This window comes from Nilaparvata lugens, chromosome 12, assembly GCF_014356525.2.
Source record: "Nilaparvata lugens isolate BPH chromosome 12, ASM1435652v1, whole genome shotgun sequence".
Lineage (NCBI taxonomy): Eukaryota > Metazoa > Arthropoda > Insecta > Hemiptera > Delphacidae > Nilaparvata > Nilaparvata lugens.
In genome coordinates, this window is record NC_052515.1 from 18,862,465 (window position 1) to 18,886,192 (window position 23,728).

A 23,728-nucleotide genomic window follows, 5' to 3' on the forward strand; every position below is an offset into this window, starting at 1 on the left:
AGTCATAACTTATTACTCTAAAAAGTTTTAAATTTATGGAGAGATGAATCAGATCTTTTTCTCTCTTCGAAACTCAATGGATGAGACAGGAATAATGTTATCTGTTCGCCAGTTAGATTGGACGGGAATTGCAGTAAACTCGAAAATTAGGCTAACTAAAAACTTATAATTTCTTGATCATCCTCAATGAATCACAAGGTGAAACACCAATAATTGGTTTAGAGGAACAAGTTTTAGACTATCTGGAAATATTTCTCAAATCTTATATTCTACTATTTTATCATTGATTGGATGGTTGCAAACACTAAAGTAGACTATAAATTATAAAATCCAGTATTAGAATTGAAAAAACAAGTCTCAAGAGGGAGTGGAATGGCCCTCATGTTTCGTGAAATATCTTTAGTCAAGGCAACGAATGGTCAGAAGGTATTCTGAGGTTTATCTCAAAGGTTCATCATAAACCTACTTTGTTCCAAAATTTCGTGAGATTTTGTACATCCGTTTTTGAGATCTTGTGACTTACAGACATATAGACATAATATCGGGGGACCGAGCTTCGATTTAGAGTACAAAAGCATAGAAAATTTATAACGAGAGAGGAAGAGCTATCATAATATTTATGTTGATCATTTCGATTGTCTATCAATTTTCATCTTGGATAATGCTTCTCTTGAGATCAGCGGATTGAATGCAATAGTTCAACAGCTGAGGCATAATTTGTCTCACTTCCACACACGCGCTCGCTCACTCACTTCCATTATCGTTTATCGACAGACGAAGAAATTTTCAACAGTTTTTCCAAGGATGAATTATTATCCTTTCAATATCCATCAGCGTGTTATCCCCAGTGGCGGCTCCAGGCGATTCCCCCCATAGGGGACATGACCCCCCTCCCGAGATCTCAGAAAATCTTATATTTCAAACAAGACTCCATCATAGAATCCTATCCCACTGAGATTTTAGTCAATACTGGAAATCCATGCGTGAGATAGAGAAAATTATTCCTACAATAATTCTTCAGTAAGCTTTAAGAACATTAATTCCTCTCAAATCTTCATGTTTATGAGAAATAAACTAAGTAGACCAGTCAACGAAATATTATGTAGCGAAATGTTTGGAACACAATTTTTGACCCCAAAGTTGTTTTAAGGATAGTAAGGAGGTGAACATATCAAAACTCCTCACCCCTACCCCCTGTGCTAAGGGGATGGGGGTGGTATGAAAGTACCATGTTTTGGTTTTTCGCAGATATCTCGAACGATATGCGTCTTTCAGAGATTTTTGTCGAATACGAAATATTGTATTGGAGCTTTCTAATTAGTCTCTCATAATTAGATCTTGGAGTCCCTCAAGGAAGTATACTGGGTCCAGTTCTCTATAATATCTATGTTAATTCCATATCAAGTGTAATAAGACATGGAGAAATTTTTATGTATGCTGATGACACGGCTCTACTAGTCGCGCATAGAGATCCAAGGACGGCGGAGCAATTACTCCAATCAGATTTCAATCGAATTCTCAGATGGTCTCATGATAGAAACTTGGTAATTAACAAGAAAAAAAACAGTGTTAATGCATTTCAAATCACCCCATATTAGATGTGAAGGAACTCCAAAAATCTTTGTTCACAACTGTAAGTGCCTCTTCACTAACTCTTTTGAAAACTGTAGTTGTCCATCTCTGTCTTTGGTCAGTGATACACGTTACCTTGGAATAATGATAGATTGTAGCATGAGATGGCATTCTCAAATTGACAGTATATCCAAGAAACTCCAGGCATTAAGCGCTAAAATATTTTATTTACATAAAAACATCACTGTTGATTGCCTGTATTTAATTTATAAGTCGTTAGTAGAATCCATTATACGATATGGAGTTCAATCATGGGGCTGTACTGCAAATTACTTATTATTGAGAGTAGAGAAAATACAGTTGAGGATCCTAAAAGTTATTTCGTCTGGAATACCCCATCTAAACTTAAATTTGAACAACCTTCAAACCCTACAAATTTTTTATCAAACTCTGACACCAAGAAATTTTTACACGTTCAAAATAATAGTATTTTTCAAAAATAATTTCCACTATAGACTTCTAGCTCCTCCTGCCCATTACAATTTCAGGTCACCAATAATATACCACATTCCCCGGTTCAATAATATTTATGGAAAAAGATCTCTGCTCTACATAATACCTCCTTTCCTTTTCAACAAACTACCTGCAAACATAAGAGACTACTCAAAAACGGATGTAATGATCTATGTAATAAACAATCCCAACTTGATTTCAACCCAGTGAAGTCGAAATGAGAATAAAACACAGTGATAATAGTACTCTAAATTCTGAAATAAACAATAAATATTTATTATCATTATTTGAATAATAATTTCTAATAGGCCTGCGTACGATGAATTTTCTTTTTCATCTTTCAAATAGCCTATTCCGCTGGTTTTAAATTATTATATATATGTTGTAAAGTCACTGCCGCCAGCCTGAACGACTAATAATTTAGTAATATTAATATTGTATAAAATACTTCCTACTTTATTCCTTCTTTTATTCCTTTTAGTTCTTAATTAACTCCTTATTTATCATGCTTATAATAATGTTATTTATTAACTCTATTACTCTTACTTCTGATTATTATGTTCTTTTTTATTTTCTCATTATTATTGTAATTCCTTTTTTTTTCATTTCTTGTATTCACGACAAATAGCCTAATTTTATTTTATTTGTACTTTATTTTAATTTAAAGTTGTGAAAATTTTGTTTTGATATGGCACCTGTTGAAAAACCCATGGGTTTAGCAGGACCCAACATTGTAAAAGAATTATTTTCCAATAAAATTGAATTGATTGATTGATTGTCTACAAGTTTTATTAATAGTATTTTTTCTATAACTCTTCTAGTTTTCTAGGTATTAGGTGACTCTCGAAGGTGTCACATTTTTAAGAAGAAGCCTTCCGGCTCCGATTGTTCATCTTTTTAGCCTTATATCTTTTTAAAGATTGATTAAAAAAATCCATGCTAACCATGAGCTCATAGAACATCATATTCTCTTCAATTTCATGTATCACTTCATTATTTTAAGCATCTTCCTACGATTGTTTGCAGCCGTTATAGTGTTGAGTGTAAAATCTTCAGTTTAACAATAGATCAATGACAGGGAAACTTGGAGGGGAAGTTTGGAACACAATATTTGACTTCGTCGCTTGGTTTGAACTAGTTAGAAGGTATGTCACCAGATCTCAAAAACGGATCTAACAATTCTCACGAAATTTTGGAACAAAGTAGGTTTGTGATATAAAAATTCGATTGAACTAGGTTCATCTTCAGTTCTTATCGGACAGCCGATGCGATCACAACGAGTAAACAACAGTCAGTCAGCTACCTGTTAACCTGTTAAAGCCGGCCGCCTGGCTACAATTTACGAAGTTTTACTGAAATTTTAATTCGATTAATAGAAAGTTTTAGTGTTTTCGTGAGTGTTCTATTAGCGTGAAGAGTGCAAAATGGGAGACGAAATGTGTCAAAAGTGCAATAAACAAACTTATACCGGAGAAGATAATATAACTTGTTCCAACTGTAGTGCGAGATTTCATCCTACGTGTGTTGGCGTGACTACAAGGAACAATAAAAAGTGGAAATGCTCCAAGTGTCTAGCCGAAATTTCTAATTCAAAAAACATTTAAAAAACTGAAGTTCCAGAAAATATTTCAATTTTTCAAGCTATTGAGGACTTTAGAAGTGAAAATAGATAGTCTTGGCTAAAAAACGACAAGAAATGGGAGTTATCTAATGCAAAAATAGGCAAATTCAATCGGAAATTAAGGCGACAACGCAGCAAATATTCCTAATTGATAATAAAATCGAGGAGGTGTCCAATAAATGCAAATTGGCGGGTAAATCTGTAGAGGAAATCAAACAGGAAAATAATAAACTCAAAAAGGAAATGAAATTCGTGGAAGAACAATATTATCCGAACTGCAACAACAAACACGAGAGAATAACATAATTGTGTCTGGTGTTCCACTATCGTATAGGGAGGACATTATAACTGTGCTAGAAGCAATATCTAGTGCCCTTAACATAAATTTCCATTATTCTGAGGTTTGTGCTGCGCACAGACTTCAAGGCAAAAGAGGCGATTCTAAGCCACCTTCAATTGTTGTTAACTTCGTTTCTCGCTACACAAAATCAGTTTGGCTAAACGCAAGGAGACAGAAAGGATCACTAACGGCTTCAGAAATTTGTAGATCGTTTCCTGAAACTCCAATTATATAAATGAACACCTCGCTCATGAAACTAGAAAACTTTTCAATGCTGCACGAGATTTAGCGAAAACAAACGTGATTCTATCTGCATGGACTAGGGACTGTAAAGTGATGGTGAGGGCTGCTACTGGCCGTCGTCCGTTCCGAGTCCATGACATGGACCAGTTGAACCGGCTACTACAAGAGGAGGGGGGGGGGCGCCGCTCCGGCTAGTGGGGCTGTCAACAGGTCAACAGCACCGCCCCGGCATCTGGTGCTGCCACGGCTCGTAATGATGTCGACGACGCCGCACCGACCCGTCGGGCCGACACTGACGTCGCCCCGGCTTCAGGGGCCGCGATCACCGTCGCGACGCCGGCTGCCGCCAACCCGCCTACAGCGCGACATCCACACGCTCCAACAACAATACAGTAATCGTGCTTCCTACTGCAGATAGTGCCCACCACACTATCGAGGAAGAGATATATTTTTGTTTTCCGTTATGTGTGCTACAAGAACTGTGAGTAGAAAATTTCTCAATATCTTCAAAACCTATTTCCATCTTTGATCAATCTAAGTACATTCATAATTTAATATATTCTACTTAAGTATATTCTTCATTCTGAATTGAAAACTCGTAAGGACTCCTTCAAACAAGAATTTTAATACATAGAACAATCAAAAACTCAAGTGAATGTTTCGAATGTCATAGCCTACTTTACTTTTACTTATAACAAACTGCTTTTCTTTTAAACGTTTCTCACTAATAATACCTACAACACTAATTTTTCACGTACAATACTATAATTTCTGTCGAAAACCCCTTTCCTTTTGTTGATTCTATTCAAATCTTAATACGTCTTAGACGAAAAGTCTCTTCTCTATACATTGTTCTCTACCTTCTATCGCACTTTGGCGTGAACTTTTCAATAACTATAGAATGGAGCAGTATAATCATCTTTTTAGTATACAAGTGATTAACAAAATTACTAAATAATAAAATAAAATCTAAAATTATACAACTAACATAGGTACTCAGGTACTATTGTCTATAATTATGCGTCAAAGGTACCGATTTGAGGTCACCACGCATTAACCGAGTTATCTGAATACGATAAGAATGTGATAAAAGATTATACTGCATTTCCTCACATCATTATTATCATTAGAGACTGTTTAATCACATATATTGAGACTGATTATACAGTCTCTATAATATTAGTTTCAACAATTCTAATAGAGTAGTACGTGAATTTAGTTGAATGTATGAATAGGCTTTATAGGTATTTGCTAAAGCATGATGATTATACCCTATATTCGACTATTCAACTTGTTGAGATAATATGCTATGAAACGAAGTTAGAGGCGTGCTGTTGCCACAGTTGGAAAATTTCGTTATCATAAAGCACTGATTACACCGTTGTAATAACAAGCTATCTTTGATTGTAGAGATTAAGTCTAGCTGTGATTTCATTGGCAATTACTATTAGCTTCAGTAGAGCAACACTATATCTAACTTGATTCATAATTAAGGTAATAGAATCTGTTCTGAAAAATCCGACCACTTATAAATTACACTTCTTATGGAAATCATTATCTTTATTTTTCCGATATATTATCACATAGTGTAGCATGTTCCAGATATAACTCTAACCGTGTGAAATCCTACACACATGATTGAATAATATATTTAATTTACCTTAAATACTATGTTTTTCCAATTTTTTAAACCTAGAATCAATTGAAATATTATCTCTTATTAAAAATTCATATATTCTCTTTCCCTTCTCAATTAAGTAACTCAACTAAATTTCTTATTCTGTTCAGCTGCTTTATAAAAGGCTATTCAATGATACGATACAGTACGCATGAAAACATTTCAATTTACTTTTTTTATTATAATTTTTTTTAACGTCGGTTAGCCTACGCTTTTTCACATTACACTTTTCACTTTCCTTTCCCTATTACCATAGATAAGGAAAGTATTGCTTTCCGAAAAAAATTAAGTTACCCCAATTTATATATTTCTATACGTTTCAAGTTCCCCTGAGTCCAAAAAAGTGGTTTTTGGATATTGGTCTGTATGTGTGTGTGTGTTGTCACGTTACTTTTGGTGGAGTAACGCTTAGCCTCTTGCTTGGCGTCAATCGGTAGAGCATGAGAGTTATTTTAATAATTATAAAATCTGGTCGTGGTATTCCTAGGATATAATCTCACTAAAATCTTCATAGGCTCAGACAGGAGCTTTCGCAATAATATAATACTGATAATTCATAAAAATATATATATATATATATAACTTATATCCTATAGTATTGAGGAATAAAATGAATAGTACACCATAAAAATTTGATACATATATTAACAGATATCTCAAAAAGAAATCTTTATTTTTACAAAACACAAAATTTGGAATAAAACAATTTAAACAAGTGAATTTTGATAAAGTGAGTACCTCTCGCTTCGATGTTGTAAGCAGGACTGACGCTCGATGCGTGAGAAAGCTGGCTCCAACAGTTCCAGGAGAGTTCTAAGAAGTTGTATTGAAACTGCTGACTGCTGTAGGTTCTCACAATGTAACTCCTCCCTCCCTAAAGAGAACTTCGGGGGTTGGTAGCGAAGTTCTTGAAGAAGGTTGCTGTCCTCTTTTGGAGATTCTTTTGTACACGGTGAAAATCACGCAAAGAACAATCACAATGTACAAAATGGTTGTGAAAACATTGATGTCGGTGGTTAAATATGATTTTCGGATGACTGGAGACACTTGAATGTTTTTAAATTGGTTAAAGTTGTCTAAATTTTTCAAATGAATTTGGAAATCTGGAATTTGATGATCTTGAAGTTCTAATTGGATGTTTTCTAGAAATTTTGGATGTCCTCTCGTTTGGGAAGAGTGGAACAGAGGTTTTCCTCGATAGTAAATTTTTCCTTCGGCTGTATTGATGAAATAAATTCCTTGAAGTGTTGTCACAGTAGTTTCGGTTTTCGTTTCTATGTGGAAGGTCTCCAATTTTGGTAAGACTGCCAAATATTGTTGTATTTCGGGAATCCATTTGATGAGGTTCTCTTCAATTTGGACGGCGGTGAATTTACAGTTGTCAGTGGAACCAGTAGATATGATAGCCGCTTCACATTGCAGTTGTTGATGGGAGATGGCTTCGGATGAGCACAGATAGCATTCGTTATCTCCTATCAATCTACATTCTTTATACAATCCTTCAATTTTTAAAGTATTAGAACTATCAGAAGATTTCAATAAATATTTGTTTTGTGGAAGTATTGTTACAAAATTTGATTCTACTCTACTTGGAATTGGTAATAATTCAAAAAGATCAAAAGTTACTTCTTCTACAATCGGAAATTCGAGAAAATAAATGATTTCGTTCTTAATTAGCTTACAATCTACATTAATCAATTTTTCTATTTCTAACATCTTATTATACTTAATTTCCAATGGGAATTTCTTGTCATAGAATTTTGAAATTTTCACAAGTTCATTGAACAATTCTTTAGTAGACATTATACTAGGGTGCAGAACGCCTACTTTACAAGATGCAATAGAATTTTCAATGTCATGAACTACGTCTAATAAAATATTATAAGCTATAAGTAATTGATTCAAAATATCTTTAATTTTTTCTAATTCTATGAAATCGTTTAAATCATCATTAATTATCAAAAATTTCTCTTTCAATTCATTGAAGTTTTGGTTCACAAGTTTAATTGTTTCATTGAATTCTACAATAATGTTTTGACTAATTGAATAATGGTTTGAAATTTGATTGGCTAAATTATCTTGATTATTATACAGTTCGAGAATCAACTTATCGTATTTTTGTTCGTCATATGCGTCCAAATTACCAGTGATAAATTTTAAAACAGATCCAAGACTATTTATTAAACCTCTTTTATTGCGTTTGACGTTTTCATTGTAAAACAAAATCATTTCCAATTTTTCTTCAATAACAGACTTTGTATGGTTGATGAATTTCAAATAGTTGATTGCATCTCTTAATTTACTACTGTTTTCTGTAACGAAATCGGTTTTTGAACTTATACTAATATTTTTCCAAAAATAGTGAGATACCTTATCATAGTAATTATTCAAATTTTCAATTTCTGAATACATTGATTTCAGATCATAATTATGTACAAAAACGTGCGAGTTATATACAAGTTTGGCTTTGCCAAGGTTAATTGGTACAATTCCAGAATTAATAGTAACATTCTTAATGTCTATTGCTGTTCCTGATCTTGCTGCGTACAGGATGAAGAGGGACCTGGAAAAGGATTGTCATTGTCAATAGTCAGTTGAGTCACTGTCTTAGGTTTTTCAATGTCATTAGTTTTGATGATTTTTCTAGGTCTTTTAATTTTGGAAAGGTGTATTTTAGATTTTGTGTTATGGTGTCTCGGTACGATTTTAGCTGTTTTAAGGTCTCTGTTCACAGATTCGATTTTCTCTTTGTTATATTTGTTTTTTGTCTTACTCTGTTTCTGCATATTTTTAACGTAGATATCGGATGGAATTTCAGGCAATGGTTCTCTATTCTCGTTTACTTTCTCGATAACCTTTTCTTTAATTGCTTGATTCGTTTCTCTAATGTGTTCATAGAGCTTTTTGGTTTTTTCTCTGTGTTGATTGACATAGTCGTTCATCATCTGTTTGCCAATGTCAATGTCAAATAAAGCATTTGCGTTTATGTGTCCGTTCAGAATTTCAAATGGAGTTAGTTTTGTTACAGAGTGAATACTATTATTGTACGCTAAAATTGCATGTTTCACTTTTCTCTCGATAGAATCGTCTTTGAATTGAGTTTGATTATTAAGGAGTCTAATATGCTCGACAAGGGTTGAATGCAATCTTTCACACATGCCGTTTGACTGGGGATGCTGTGTGCTGATAAAGTGAATCTTTATCTTATGAAGTGCCATCAATTCTTTCACCACATTATTAGTGAACTCTGTGCCATTATCTGAAACTATACTTTCTGGAACACCGTGATGACTGAAGAAATCCAGTAGTTTATCAACTATTTCAATTCCTTGTGCACTAGTAAGTGGATAGGCTTGTGCATAACGTGAAAAACTATCTATTATCGTCAAAAATTTCCTTTTGTCAAAAGTAATGCTATCGATATGAATAGTTTGAAGTGGTTTTGAAGCAGTGGGGGTAAGATTCATTTCCAAGTTCAAGGGTACTCTTTCGTATTTTGTTTTTAAGCAAATGTCGCATCTATTGATGAAATTTTGAATTCTGTTTCGAGTATTTGGCCAGTAGTACTTTCTTTTAATTTGCTCATAAGTTTCTTGAATTCCACGATGATTATTTTTTCCGACATGATAGTTATCGATTATCTCTTTTATCTCTTCCTCGTTTGTGACATCAATCAGTTTTTTCGTACAACGTACTAGTTTGAGTTGTGTATTTTTGAAATAAGTTGCAATTACTACAGTGAATCTTTCGTAGAAATCATTTTCAAAGTATAGACAATATTTTACATTCGGAACTAGATATTCTTTTACAAATTCTACTACATCTTTCTCAAAATTATTCTCGGAAATTTCTACAATAATTCGGCACTTGTTTTCAAATAGTTTTTGTATTTTCACTTTTCGTGGATTGTATTTCACTAGATTTAGTAATATTTGATTTTTAGCAAAGTTTACTGGTTCGTCAAGAGTTTGAATTCCAATCATTTCATTACCGTGATAGTCTGAATGCACTGTTTGATCGTCAGAGTCATGTTGTTCTTCTCGAATGTCAAGGTTGTTGTCACGTACATCATTGTCGTCTACATTTCCTATCATAGATTGATCGTCAAGTTCAGAAAAATGCATTTCAATAGCTTCGTTTATTATCTTATCTACTTCTTCACCTGTGTTTTGTCTTGAAGGACCTGGAATAACATCATTATTATTCAATTGGATCCTAGATAGAGCATCAGCGTTCTGATTCAAAATTCCTTTTTTATAACAAATCTCGTAATCGTATTCTTCTAGTTTCAATCTCCAGCGGAGAAGTTTGGAATTTGGTTCTTTTATTGAGAATAGCCACTGCAATGGTTTGTGATCAGTATAAATTTTGAATTTTTGGCCGTACAAGTAAGGACGAAAGTATTTGGTTGCCCAAACTATCGCTAATAATTCTTTTTCTATTGCCGAATATCTGGTTTCGCTTTCGTTCAGGGTTCTACTAGCATAAGCTATAGGTAAATCAGCACCATTTTTCTTCTGACTCAGGATAGCTCCTACTGATACGTTACTAGCGTCTGTTGTTAATAAAAATTCGGATGAAAAATCAGGATATTGTAAAATTGGGTCATTACACAAAAGGGTTTTGCAATATTCAAAGCATTTCACATAATCTTCATCTTCAACATTAATTTTGGTTCCTTTCTTTAGGCGTTTTGTTAGTGGTTTGGTTACATCTGCGAAATTTTTTATGAATCTTCTGTAATAGCCTAACAGTCCTAGAAATCCTTTGATTTCTTTAGTAGTTTTTGGAATAGGAAATTGTTGTATTGCTTTTATCTTTTCTGGGTTTGGTTTTACTCCTTCTGGTGTGACTATGTGTCCTAGATAAGCTACTTCTTTTCTTAAAAACTCTGTTTTGTCTGGCTGAATTTTAAAGTTAGCATTTCGTAATCTATCAAATACTTCTCTCAATCTTTGGATGTGTTCTTGGAGACTGGTAGAATAGATTATTATATCATCTAAATAAACAAGACATTTTTCGTTCTGAATACCTCTCAAGATATTGTTAAGTACTCTTTGAAATGTAGGTGGGCTGTTTTTTAATCCAAAAGGCATTCTTAGAAATTCATAGTGACCTGTATCTGTGGAAAAAGCTGTTTTCTCAATACTATCGGGATGCATTTGAATCTGGTGGAAACCACTTGCCAAATCAAGAGTTGTAAAATATTGACATCTTCCTAATTTATCCAGGATTTCAGCAATATTTGGCAATGGGAATCTATCATCAATAGTTTTAGCATTTACTCCTCTAAAATCTATCACAATTTTCAAGTTATTACTGTTTGGAGATGAGGTGGATTTTGAATGAGGGACTAGTTCATAGTTTTCCAAATTTTCAACTTCAAAAGGTCGTGTGATTGTCAATTTTTTATCTTCCGTAAATGAATTTGTAATTAGACAGATTGCTTTATTGTTTTCAACTTTTAGGATAGATTGTGGAATTTCTAGTCCAGAGAGATTTTGGTATTTGAGAAAGCATTCTCCGTTTGACACGTTTTTTATCGGAATTGATATTGTTTTCTGACTACGTGCTTCAATCAAGTAAGTCCACAGTTGACGAGGTTTATTGACTTTAGAAGGTTCATTGTGTTGCAAAGTTGTATTGTAATACAGTATTGGTACTTGTTTGTTGTTTCCATAGTAAAGTTTGTTACTAATGTAATCCAATCTTACTCTCAATTGCTTTATAGCATCCATTCCTAACAAGAGATCGAAATCTTTATGAAAATCAAATACGAAAAAATCAAATTTTCTTCCTAGGAATGGTATTTTAGCACTGAATTTTTCTTTTGATTTACCATGGGCTGTAGTAACTTCAAATGGTGTTGGTTTCAAGGAATCTTTAAAACCTTCATGTGCAATTACCTTTTTTATAAAGGATTGCGTACTTCCGGGATCAATCAGTACTCGAAAGTTCGTTTGTGGGTCTAGAAAGTAAGAGAGTTCGTTATCTTTTGTTTGCAAGTTCATAATTGAAAATTTGTTCCGAGGCTCGTTTCTCCTAAAAAATGATTTTGTTCTGTTTGGTCGGAAGTCATTTGATTATTGTAATCATCATTCAATTCCAAGTTTTCAAAATTGTTCATGAGATTTCCAGTCATTTCGGGGTAATTGAACGGTTCATTTGAGAAATTGTCAGTCAAGAGTTCGTTTCTGTTAGTATTGAGTAATTCGTCATTGTTTGTAGCGAATTCGGTTGTCAGTTGATTGAATCTGGGGTTCTTTTTCGGGGGTTCAAGTTCAGTGTTTCTGGTTGAAATACTCATTGGAGTTGGTTGCGATTGCATTTGTGGTCTGTGTTGTTGACCGAAAAATTGCCTTTGAAACATTGGTCTCTGTTGGTTCATTGAACTGAAGTTGCGAAATTGTTGATTGCTATTTTGATGTGTAATCATTGGTCTTTGTTGTGATTGGTTTTGGAAGTTCGGATAAGTCTTGTTTTGGGGAAAGTTTTGCATTGGTCTAGTATGAGGAAAGTGTTGGATTTGTTTAGTCAGAGGAAGTTGTTGGAATGGTTGTGAGATTGGTCTCTTATTGAGATTGAAATTATAATTACTATTTCTGTTTTTGTACTGCATTTCGTTTGTGATCATACTCAAAGCTTCACTTAGACTTGAAGGGTTTTTTGTTCTCATCAGTGATCCTATAGGTTCATTCAGACCTCTCAAAAATACCCTAAGGGCAAGCTGCTTTGCGTATTCGCATAGAATAGTTGAGTTTGCTGCCATCTTCGTAAGGAAATATGCAAGTTGTAAGTTGAGAATCTTTTGAATTCTCTCGTGAAAATGAAAAGGGCTTTCGCTACTTTCTTGTTTCAATTCTGTCATTTCAATATTCAACGTGAAACAATCACGTTTGTCAAGATAGCCGTCGAGAAGTACTCTTCTCACTTCAGGCCAAGCATAAGTGTTTCCACTGGTTACAAGTTCTAAAGCTCTACCTTTGAGTCTAGAAATAATAGTAGAAAATAGATATTCATTTTGAAAATCATCGGGATTCGATTGTACAAAAAACTTAGCAACTACTTTATCGCAAATCGATACAAATCTGTTTAATAATAATGGCTCTCCAGAGAATTCTGGTATCATATCCAGAAATTCTTTTCTTAAAACAGGGGTAGCAGCAGAGGGTGCTGTATCTACTGATTGATTAGGCATTCTGAAATATTTAAATGTTTCGAGAATAACCAAACTAAAATATTACAATATTAAAACTTAAAATTAAGACTTACACTAAAACGAATGCTATGCTCATCTCTTCTGATGTCCTTTCAGCGTTGATGATGCACGATCGATGAAGAAGATTTGGTGATGATGATATCGAAGTTTGATATCCACTGCACTTCACAATGTTGGTGTTTCACAGCTTGATAATTCACCACACTTTTCGGATGTCGCGAACGCGAGGTCCTTATATTACAAACGATCGTTAACAGTTTAAAAACTGAAGATTATGTTCATTAATCCCGATCGTCCTACCGACTGCGCCAGCTAAATAATGCGTTCAGTAAGATTTCTTTTTAAAAAGAAATCTTTATTTTTACAAAACACAAAATTTGGAATAAAACAATTTAAACAAGTGAATTTTGATAAAGTGAGTACCTCTCGCTTCGATGTTGTAAGCAGGACTGACGCTCGATGCGTGAGAAAGCTGGCTCCAACAGTTCCAGGAGAGTTCTATGAAGTTGTATTGAAACTGCTGACTGCTGTAGGTTCTCACAATGTAACTTATATAAACTTCTCAAATCAGAGCATGATAAATTGACAAATCAATATTCAAAATATAATATTAATTTCTATAGGCTTCTGATAAATATATATTATATATCTCAGGGTGCAAGATTCGACACCTGACGGAAATAGATAGATCAATTTATCTAATGAATCAGAGATACATTATATCATCGCAAATTATATTATAAAAATTAATGATCATATGAACATTTGTATTATCAGCTTAGAACTTAGTATTCTTTTTGATTGGTGTATCTTTTGATATATGAATTGATTCGTTACTATTCAATAAAATATCTCTTATACCATTTTTAAACTTGCGCAAGTATTTTTACCAATTTCTTAATTTTTAAAACCTTTTCGACGAGCTAGCTTTAATTTCTTATTTTAATTCGAAGCACTGAGGGCACCCTATCACTATTTCAAATATTATTCACTCACTTGCTGGATTTTCTATGAGCTGCTAATGGCGATCCAAACTCCTGGTGGTCCTGGATTATTGGTGGCCGAAGTCGTCTCTTCCAAGGGATTAAAAATATTTAAATGACTTTTGCTTTACAATAGCATCACAAAGTCTTATGAGAAAATTAATAATTCGATTTAACTTTAAGTTATTAAAAGGTAAAGTAAGATATTGCGCTCTACAATTTTTGGTGACATCTCATGGTAGTGGTTGGCAGGCAAGTGGGGCAGTTCTCCTTTCTAATTCACAATTTTCACTTCCGATTTCCAAATTTACATGAAATTTAAATAATCTGTTCCTCCGCCATTCAAGGCTCAAATAGTTCGTGCCGATCTATTAAATTATTACTTATGTTACATCTTTGATAATTTATCTTCCTTTGGGCCGTATCCAAAACATAAACTGAACAACAATAATTCACAAACTCTTATCTTTTATACAAGTATATACAAATATATTTGAATCGGCTCACTATTACCGCCTATCAATTGCTACCATTTGAATGGTGCATGCAAATTATTGTAGTATACATGCGCCTAGGAACCTCCTACTTCCTTAATACATTAAATTATTTTTGTCTGGGTTTTTTAATACGTTTTTTACATGCAAAGTAATTTTCTAAAGATTATAGGTTGATTCTCATATTACAACAATTAGCCATGTGGATTTTTTGGTTCCTCAAGTTGCATACTATTTAGTTATAATAAATTTCTGCTAAGGTGTTTGGCTAGATTCTACGTTATGCGACTCAGTCGATCATTAGGTCGCCGATCAATAGATATTTTACGCCTAGCCTCAAATTTTCAATATTTTATATAATATTATATAGGTAGCAAAATTATTTTCATTTCTATTCGGCCGTTATAATTTTAGCCATGATGCCTGATATTATCTAATCTTTAAACATTATCATCTTTGGCAATATTAGCCTATTATTCCACTTAGACCTATACATTTCTTCAAGTAGGGATTTTTATTTATCCATCCGAATTTCAATACGTTACACAGTGTGTGTGAGTGTGTGTGTGTGTGGTGTGTGTGTGTGTGTGTGTGTGTGTGTGTGTGTGTGTGTGTGTATGAGTGTATGTGCGCTGTGTACACGATATCTCATCTCCCAATAAACGGAATGACTTGAAATTTGGAACTTAAGGTCCTTACACTATAAGGATCCGACACGAACAATTTCGATCAAATGCAATTCAAGATGGCGGCTAAAATGGCGAAAATGTTGTCAAAAACAGGGTTTTTCGCGATTTTCTCGAAAACGGCTCCAACGATTTTGATCAAATTCATACCTAGAAAAGTCATTGATAAGCTCCATCAACTGCTACAAGTCCCATATCTGTAAAAATTTCAGGAGCACTGCACCATTTATGCAAAGTTAGATTTTAGATTTTCAATTATCAGGTTTCAGATACAATTTAAACCAAAAAATTCAATTGGAAAAGATTGAGCATGAAAATCTCTTCAATTAATGTCCAGTAACAATTTCACCTAAAATTGAAAATAAGCTCGAAATTAGAGAAAATAAGATTATTCAATTGCAAACTGTTGGCAACTGTTGATTATATCAAATCATTCACTAAGAAGAGATAGCAGACTTCGTGTGTCTCCAGCGTTATTGTCCTGTTATCTTAGGAAAGTGGACTTGAGATGCGCGGGAACACTAGCGTCAGTTGATCAATTTTCATAACGGCAAGGAAAGTTGTGTGAGTGCACCACACCAGATTTTTTTGTAATTACGATATTACACCAAAGTGTTAGTTTTAATTTATTTCAAATTAAAATAATTGAGACTTTTTATTCTTATTTAGTTTGTTAGTTTTAATTACGATATTACACCAAAGTGTTAGTTTTAATTTATTTCAAATTAAAATAATTGAGACTTTTTATTCTTATTTTGTTTGCTCTCAAATGTACAATACCGTTTAATTAAATGCCAGGCGGCCTGGTAAGTTGTCATAAAAAATGATAAGAGACGTGTTCGATGAATTGGATCTTCCATTCATTAAATGCACAGAGTGCAATGACATTAATTATTTCAAATATTTATTTGGAGATGAGGAGGGCTCTGAGAATAGCCGGTGTCATGGGTTTTCAGTGATTCACCAAAATATTCGAAGCTACGGTAGAAATATTGATGAATTTTTAACTGTTTTCATGGACTTGAGCATAAATTCAATTGTATTATTTTAATCGAAGCATGGCTAAAAGATGAAAGTAACTTAATTACAATTCCAGGATACAATTTATTCAGAACTTATAACAGCTTGAGTCAGAGTGATGGGTTGGTTGTCTATATTGATAGCGAGTTATCAGTAACATGTAGCGAGCATTTAATTGGCGGCCTGGCCACCTGTTTGAGTTTGAAGTTTGAATGGGCGGGTGCAACATGCGAGCTTCTATCTGTCTATCGCAGTCCGAACTCCAGCCTCTCTGATTTCATAGACGCACTTGAAATTTATTGTAATGAACATTCAAATAGCTCTATTCGGCTATTAGCCGGTGATATCAATTGTGACTTACTGATTGTTGCACCCAACTCTCATGAAGAAAGTTACGTGGATGTATTGAACGGCTCGGGTTATGTGGCATGCATAGATAGTCACTCGATCCGCTAGTGGCACGTGTATTGACCACTATTTTATCAAAGTTCCGCGTACCTTCAAAGCATCATCCGTTATCTTACAGCCCTCTATAACAGATCACTAAGCCATATGTTTGAATTTAGTATCTTCCAACTCACTTAAGCCCACGAATGTTGATAAATTCGTTTCAAGAACAGACTGGAACGAAATTTCAAAATCTCTTTCAAGCCAAAATTGGGATAGCGTCATTGATCAAAATGATGCTGATATGGCTGCTGACCAATTCACTAACATTCTTCAGAATGTTATTGAATCCAAAACATCAGTGATTAAACTTTCAGCTAAAAAACCCCAAATCAAGCCTTGGATCAGTGCGGGACTTGTTAACTCAATACGGCATCGTGACAAAGTTAGAAAAAAAACTAAACAGACAGCCTTTTAATTAAATTTTAAAGAACGAGTTCAAACAATACAGGATTTTTTCTCATTCTGCAATCAAACAAGCCAAACATAGATACTACAGAAACAAAATTGAAGAATCTTCTCATAATCCAAGAAAACTGTGGGCTATTATTAATGAAATTCCTGGTCGTCCAGCCAATAAGCAACCTTTTCCAGTAAGCGCTTTTACTCAAAGAGGAGAAACAAACAGCTCCTAAGGAATTGGAGAAATCTGCAATGATTTCAACCAATACTTTTCGGCAGTTGGGGTAAACCTGGCTGGTTCTATCATGGTGCAGGGTGCGCCAGAAATAAAAGATCAAGATCATGCAGTGGAGACTGTATTCGAGTTTCAGCCAGTTTCAAGACAAGAAATTGCTGATGTAGTCAAGAGTCTAAAAGGCCGTTCTGCCCCTGGCCACGACGGTATCTCAACAAGGGGTTTCAGAGATAACTTAGATTCACTAATTTCACCTATCCATCACATAGTCAATCTTAGCATTGCGGTGGGCCGTTTCCCGTGTGCTCTCAAAACTGCCAAGGTAATACCAATTTATAAATCAGGAAAAAAGAATGTCTTGTCAAACTATGGGCCAATTTCTTTGTTAGTAAAAATGTCCAAAATTCTTGAAAAATGTGTCAAGAAACAATTATCCAAGTACTTGAATGAGAATGATTTGATCTCTGAAAACCAATATGGGTTTCAACAATCAAAAGACACCTCTGATGCTCTTTTTGATTTGACACGGCATATTTCAAATAATATTAAGATAAAAAATAAAGTTTTAATAACGTTTTTAGACTTGGCAAAGACCTTTGATTCTGTTGTTAGATCTAAACTTATCACCAAACTCGAGATGTGTGGCATCAAGAACAACTCACTGCAGTGGTTCAAAAGTTACTTTGATAATCGACAGCAGTACGTTTCAATTGATGGGAAATTTAGTGAAACGGAACCTGTTGAGTTTGGAGTGGTTCAAGGTAGCACTCTTGGACCTCTTCTCTTTGTCATATATGTAAATAATATTTCAAAATTGCAAACTAATGGAAAATTTTTCTTATTTGCTGATGTTGGTGACAGCCTCTGAGGGAACATGGGAGAGGACTTATTGCGGTGCATCATTGGACCTTGCATGAATTAAAAACTGGTTTGATCACAACTGCCTGACCGTTAATGTCACAAAAACCATAAATACATTCCAATAGTAACAAGAAACCATACTGATCCTGGCCAACTCATATTGAAGATGCACTCATTCGGAAATGCAAGGAGTCAGGACTGTGACTGTCATTCCCTTGAACGAGTTGATTACTACAAATACTTAGGTGTTATAATAGATAACAAGTTGAGTTGGGTGCGGCATATTCAGAATTTGAATCTCTGGGATAACTTGCTGAAGGGCATTAAAAGTAAAAACAGCTGGAAATTTCCTCATCTGTCGATAATGGAAGTGGGTGATCGAGTGCGTGTGTGAGAGTGAGATGAAATTATGCCTCAGCTGTTGAACTATTGCACTGAAACCGCTGATCTTACGAAAAGTCTCTTTTTTGCATAGTGGAAGTAGAATTGATTCTCAAGTGAATACTTCTCTATATGATATGTTACCAGACTCCCTACCAATATTCTAGGGCATTGTTCCTGGATACGAAACATATCTGAATTCATTTTTAAACTGCCTGGAAGTCCTTAGTTTCTCACACAGCCGCCATTTTGTTTTTTGCACTTACTATTTTTCCCTCAACAATTGCTGAACTTATGCGAATGAAACTTTGCACAGACAACGAGACGAAGCTACAAAAAAAATTATGACATTTCATATAGAAAAGAATGGCGACTGTTTGAAATTCCATTTCATCATTAACAAACAACCATTGATTTCTCCAAAAAAATAGAGAAAGATATGTTTTTATTGAATTTAATATTACAAATCGATTGCCACCTTATTAAAATTGACCGAGTATTAAATAAGATATGACAGCTTTAGTGTTAGGTGACCTACCTTTAGAGATGTAACGTTATATTATTGTTCAAAATAGCCTAAAATTGCTTATGGTACTGATAACATGCAATGCAAATAGATATTGTTGCATTATTGAGGCGAATCATCAGCATGCCTTGGTCTGCACTGCAACAAACATTCGATGGTCACCTATCTCTAAAGCCGCCATATCTCTAGCCGCACCCGTATAGGTATGCGCACTCCAATAATTAAAAACAATGCATCAAATCTAATCATCCGATCCGTCCGATGCGTGCCGTCCGTCCGATGACGATCTGTGTGCGCCTACCTTCAATGTTCGTTCAATCTCAATTTCAATGGATTTGTAATTAAATTTACGAAAAGAAAATATTATTGTAATAATTTTGTATAATCAACGGTTTTTGTTTATAATATGCGCAGTAACAAATCCAAACCAGCTGGTCGGTGTGACGTCATTGGTGCGCTAAAAGTCTATTCTTCCTATCTTTCCAATGTTGAATTGAGCAACTTTGTAAGTCTTTTTCTCAAAAGGTACATAACTTTCAAGTCCCATCAACATTCCCTACGGTTTATACAACATTTTATCTTCAATTTTCTTAGAAATTCAATACTTTTGGACGGCTGGATCTTCCAGAATGATTAATTTTGTAAGAGCCTGCATATCGAATACCTGTTGCTCTCTTATTGAAAATTAACATGCTTTCCTGGCTCTTTTGAAATTCAATCAGTCATTGCTAATTAATTTGATAAATCGATCATTGAATAAGGAATTAAAAACGAGAAAACATTAATTAAAGTATAGTATTATTCCTCTCAAAATCCTTGATATCTTGTCTGTTTAACCTACTGTATATTACATAGAATCAGTAGAACATCTTGCCGGCTCAACATCTCCTTAAACCTTTAAGAGCGCACTTTCAATTGAAAAAAATGATACACACATATATCCACATACTTTAACCAGGAGACAGTTGTGTGTTACGGTCCTATAGTCCTATAGACCTATACAATATTTATCCTTATTTTTCACGAGCAACTTTGTAAGTCTTTCTCTAAAAAGTACGTAACTTTCAAGTCCCATCGACATCTCCTACGATTCAATACAATACCAAATTATATTCAATTTTTTTTTTAGAAATTCATCACTTTTGAACTCCTAGATCTTCCAGAATGCTCGATAATGTAAGGGCATAGCGGTTTGGAGATAGAGAACTCTCATTCTCGGGGATAGGCCTACTCGTAGAAGGAATGCATAGATTTAATTTGGCAACATTTGAAAAGATGAATGGCTTCAAAGGTTTTCTACTGAACAATTTAAATTCAAAGTTTCAATATCCGAACAATTATAAAGTTGAAAAAAGGTACTGAATGCATTTCTCCTAGTAATATTTTGAATAAATAATATAGGCCTATATTTTTTCAATCACTGTTTTATCATCATAATGATTATTAGGCTTGGCTTGAATACTTTAATTATCAATAGTTATTTCGAGCTTTCACGTTATTGTACACATTCGAGCTGTTTCCGTTGTTCATTGTGATATTCTTCTGCAAACTCAACCAATAACCATCCTTTCAAAATTGATTCTAATACCAATCTCAATGCAGAAGACATATCCAGGAAAAGCCAAGATTAATTTGATAAAACTGGAATCAAGAGCGGTTGCAGAGAATAAAGGTTGTTAGTGCAGTGCATTCCATGAGTAATTTGGAAGGAAAATGTGGATGATCAAAGGATGAAGATGGTGAGCACACTACTTTCCTACCTTATCCTTCAAACATGTTGTTTAGACTGCACTTAATACCTACATAACACATGAATTTAATCTCAGCTATATTGCTCACATTAAAGAATTTTGGGACCTATGTAGCATGCAGAGTGACACTCATAGCTCTTATCCATGCATCTCATTTACCAAAAACATGTTATTCACAACCTTCATCTACTAACCCCTTCATTTGTTCTCGTATTGTGAAACTATTTTTTTCACTTTGAGAAATAGACAATTATGATAAAACAATGCTAATGTATTGAATAAATGAGACATATTTTATCATTGAATTGAGACAGACAATTCTCTAATATTCCAATTTCTCTCTTCAACTCACTATTTTCTCTCTTTAGTAAGAATAATCTTTCTTCTAGTGCACTAGCCTACAGCAGCACACTCTGGAAAAAGTAGATTTCAATTTATCCGCATCATTAATTGACCTTTTCTTGTTCAGTGGTTCCTGTTCCTTTGTTTACATCAAATAAGGCATTCTCAGCGATGTCTGATCCATCCACAGAATTCAAATATCCGCAGAAATCTTTGTTTCATTCACTGTATTGTTCATAGAATTATTTTCTACTTCTTTCTCTTGATCATCATCATCATCATCATCATTTTTTTCCAAAGAAAACTCTGCTTTACTAACATCCAAAATACATTACTGATTAGATCATATTTCTTCACATAGTTTATGATTATTTCTTTTCTCTAATCTTGTTTTCCTAGCCATTTGAGAATTTTTCAAACATCTTGTACTAGGTGACACACACGATTTCGTGGATGCTAACTCTAGATGAGGCACAGATGTAGATTTCAAATATTTTTTGAGTGATAGATTTGCTGATAGTCTACTTCTATAATTTTTCTCATAATCATCCTCCTCGATGTGTTTGGAACAAACATATGCATTTTTACTTTCCTTGCCCTATTACTATTGGTAAGGAAAGTATTGCTTCCCGAAGAAAATTAAGGTACCCCAATTTCTAAATTTCTATACGTTTCAAGGTCCCCTCTGAAATTTATTTTTTTTTATTTTATTTTTATTTATTTCCAAAAGTACAAAACAAACAACAACAAGCAGTATGCAGTAAAACATGATACAATATGATATAATACAAAAATAATGTTTTCAACATTTTAAACTAAAAATCAATACACTTCGGAAACAATATAGTACCCGCAAAGAAAAAACTGAGCGCGGATACGAGTTGCTTTTTTATCGTACAGCAGTGTGATTTTAGACGTATGATTTTGGATGTGGAGATGAAACTGCAGAAAAAACAGATGAAAGTCAAGTGAAACAAAACAAGAAAAAAAAGACTAACGGAGATTTCAAAAACTCTATACACGCGATTTGACAATAGACAAACACACACAAGTGGGCTCACCAAGTGGGCTCATAAGCCTTTATCCAGTCGTGAAATTCACCAGCCTTATGTTTATCACAGCTAATTTTAATAATATTATCAGGAGCTGTTTGTCAGATTTTATTTAATCTAAAATTTAATTGACGCCTACAAATTTCTAGGTCAATTCTGTCCTGTTCAACTGTCTGATATCTGAGATTATATGGAGTTTCACGAATAGTAATTTCAATATTTTTCCTTTTTACATGTTGAATTAAACTCTTAATGTATAATTCTTTTAATTGCAAAACATCAAATGTTATGAACAATTCAGAACTCGGGAAATGTCTTTGTTTTCCAAGAGCCGCTCTTATTATATACTTCTGCACAAGAAATAACCCATTTATGTAACAGTTTGCCGCACCACCCCAAGCCAGTAATCCATACTGCAAGATGGACTGAACATATGCAGTATATAGCAATTTTGTTTATTAAACTGATTCTATGGAATCTGTAAATCAAGTATTTCAACTTCTTACATTTATCATCAATGTGATAGTTCCATCTTAGATGTGCATCAATTATAACTCCAAGGTATTTAGCATGGTCAGTTTCTCCCAGCAATGGACACCGGCACGGGGTAGATGTGGACGAAACATAGGATGAGGCATGTATTTGTAGGTTTATATTTGTGGGTTGAGTACTGATGTTTGGTGAGAAGGTTATGAAATTACTTTTTTTATAGTTAAGTGTCAAGGTGTTATTATCTAACCAGGATTTGATAACCTTCAGTCCCTCCACTGCTAGGTCATTCACCTCCTTCCATGACCCACCCGTAAAAGTTACTGTGGTATCATCTGCAAATGAAATTAGAGTTCTCTCTTCATTGCTGAACCTGAGTAGATCATTGACATAGATGAGAAATAATATTGGGGAAAGTACAGTTCCCTGTGGTACTCCATAATCTGTTAAGCTAATTTGATGAGATTTATTTCCAACAGTAATGACCTGTGCTCTGTTTTTTAGATAATTTTCAAATAATTGCAATTGTCTGTCTCGAATTCCTATATTTTCTAGCTTTTTCAACAATTTTCTATGTGGTATTGTGTCGAATGCTTTGGACAAGTCTAGGAATACAGTAAGTGTTTTCTTTCTATTAACAAAATTATCCGTTACTATTGATATTAAATGTGATATGGCGTCCTGAGTGTTTTTACCAGCCTGAAAGCCATATTGATTTTTATGGAGTATTTTAAATTTTTCCAAATAGCTTATTATTCTTTTTTTATTATCTTCTCCATAATCTTTGATAAATTGGAAAGCAGGCTTATGGGTCGATAGTTTGAAGGGTCATTCATATTGCCAGCCTTATGAAGTGGAACAACTCTTGCAATC

General features: G+C 34.1%; 2 protein-coding genes across 2 annotated transcripts in view; both read right to left on the reverse strand.

The window, feature by feature from the left end:
• Positions 1 to 23,728, reverse strand: part of LOC111064061 (esterase FE4) — a 153,995-nt gene that overhangs the window by 2,534 nt on the left and 127,733 nt on the right. The gene's annotated exons all lie outside the window — the stretch shown is intronic.
• On the reverse strand, positions 11,285 to 18,372 carry LOC120353850. Its single transcript, XM_039439072.1, has 2 exons — positions 18,362 to 18,372; positions 11,285 to 13,734 (listed from the first exon to the last, which is right to left on the reverse strand). The coding sequence occupies exon 2, from the start codon at positions 13,163 to 13,165 to the stop codon at positions 11,975 to 11,977; it is 1,191 nt and encodes a 396-aa protein (XP_039295006.1). The 5' UTR covers positions 13,166 to 13,734; positions 18,362 to 18,372; the 3' UTR covers positions 11,285 to 11,974.

What these genes read in the sequence shown, in the direction of transcription:
- LOC120353850 (XM_039439072.1), bottom strand. Translation starts at nt 13,165, where the DNA reads ATGCCTAATCAATCAGTAGATACAGCACCCTCTGCTGCTACCCCTGTT.